This window comes from Hipposideros armiger, unplaced genomic scaffold (assembly GCF_001890085.2).
Source record: "Hipposideros armiger isolate ML-2016 unplaced genomic scaffold, ASM189008v1 scaffold_94, whole genome shotgun sequence".
Taxonomy (NCBI): domain Eukaryota; kingdom Metazoa; phylum Chordata; class Mammalia; order Chiroptera; family Hipposideridae; genus Hipposideros; species Hipposideros armiger.
Window position 1 is genome coordinate 3,054,986 of NW_017731444.1, and position 1,636 is coordinate 3,056,621.

General features: G+C 48.1%; 1 protein-coding gene across 1 annotated transcript in view; it reads right to left on the bottom strand.

Annotated features, from left to right (window-relative positions):
* Window positions 1-191, bottom strand: part of DEFB119 (defensin beta 119) — a 7,811-nt gene extending 7,620 nt beyond the window's left edge. Inside the window, exon 1 of the mRNA XM_019645687.1 lies at window positions 188-191. Within this exon, the coding sequence (XP_019501232.1) occupies window positions 188-191 (4 nt within the window). The remainder of the gene's footprint in view (window positions 1-187) is intronic.
* Window positions 192-1,636: the final 1,445 nt, after the last annotated feature.

A 1,636-nucleotide genomic window follows, 5' to 3' on the forward strand; every position in this document is an offset into this window, starting at 1 on the left:
CCATACCTTCGTAAGAGTGACACTTTGTGAAGCCAATCAGAACTCGGTTAGAATCCTTGTTCTATTTTAATGTGTGGACCTTGGCTGATTATATCACCTCTCTAGATCTCAGTTTCCTCATCAATAAGATAGGGGTAATAAGAGGGTGGTTGTAAGAATGGAATGATTTCAGACCTATAAACAGTACCCATAGTGCCTTGATACATAAGGTGTCAATGAGAACTATTATTATTATTTTAAGAAATAGTAAGACAGAGCTATGTGAAGGCTTTCATGGGTATGGGCATCAACTGGGCTTTGAAGGGTGAAGAGGCGTTCATCACAGAGATGAGCCTGGTGATGGGGACAAGGTGTGGAGGGGAGCCATGAACAAAGGCAACGAAGGGACAGGAGAGGGTGGTGAGGAGGGTTGGTGTCGCTGAAGAGAAAGTCTGTGAGTAGCAGCCATGGGAGATAAGCTGGTCCATCATGTGAAGGCCTCGAATGCCCAGCCCTGGGCAGTGAGGAGCAAAGGAAGATATCGAAGCAGAACAACAGCATGGTCAGATGGATTGCCTTGAAAGAATCCCTCTGATTATAGAGACTAGTGCAAAGAGAATCTGGAGTCAGGGAAGCCAGCGAGGAAGTAATATTTTGGATGGTCTCACGCAGGGCCTCAGGTGACTCTGGTGTGTAGCCTGACGGTCCACAGTCACAGACAGGCATTAAGGCTAATAGCACAGGTTATGCATCTCTTGCCGCAGAAGTTGGTTTGGAGATGAGCTCTGAGCCAGAATAGGACCCAAATTCTAGGCACAACCCTAACATCTGTGGGTCCTGGGGCAAGAATACAAATGGAGGCTCACATATCATATATCTGAATATTTAACAGCTATGAATCAAGCTAACAAACAGAATAAATAAAACATAGACTAACACCCTTTATGAAATATCTCTTCATGATGATCTGAAAGGTCAGACCTAAATTTATAATTCTTGGATTCTTCAGAGCTCCATGCGGGAACAGGGCATCACGAGGGACGCTTGCTCAGCGCACAGCCCACCTCTCCTCTCACTCATCCCCAGCTCTGCCCCACACTATGAGGGGTCCCATACACACAGACATGGACACGCCAGCCTGAACGTCCAAGCTCTGCCCACAGCCTGAACGTCCAAGCTCTGCAAACAGAAATGTCCCCTGACACTCCTCCTGCCTAGGGATACATACACATTGGGCCCCACCTTCCGGAGGTGGATCTAAGAAAAAGGCCCTCGCAGTCCCTGGAAGCAGGCACAAGGGTTCTTTGGGCAGGGAATTGTAGGCCCCCGCTACTTAAGGCATAGTCTAGGAAGGAGGTAGGGGGATGGGGTTGGGAGGGCACAGTCCCTAGGCAGATATATCTCTCTAGCCCCTATCAACCCCTCCCCATGGGGAGGGACTTTAGCCTGGGGAAGCCTAGAGTAGGATCAAGATTAGAGGAGGAGGGGGCCTTTCCAGACTCTTTCCAGAGTCTAACGGTAGAAATATTAAATTGAGAGCAAATTACCTCCATGGATCAGAGTGAATGCCTTCTATCTGTCTCTATGTCATGCACCATGTTTTACAGAACACTCCAGTCTCTGACCTCACTGCAGAGAACACAGTTCAAGGGTGAAC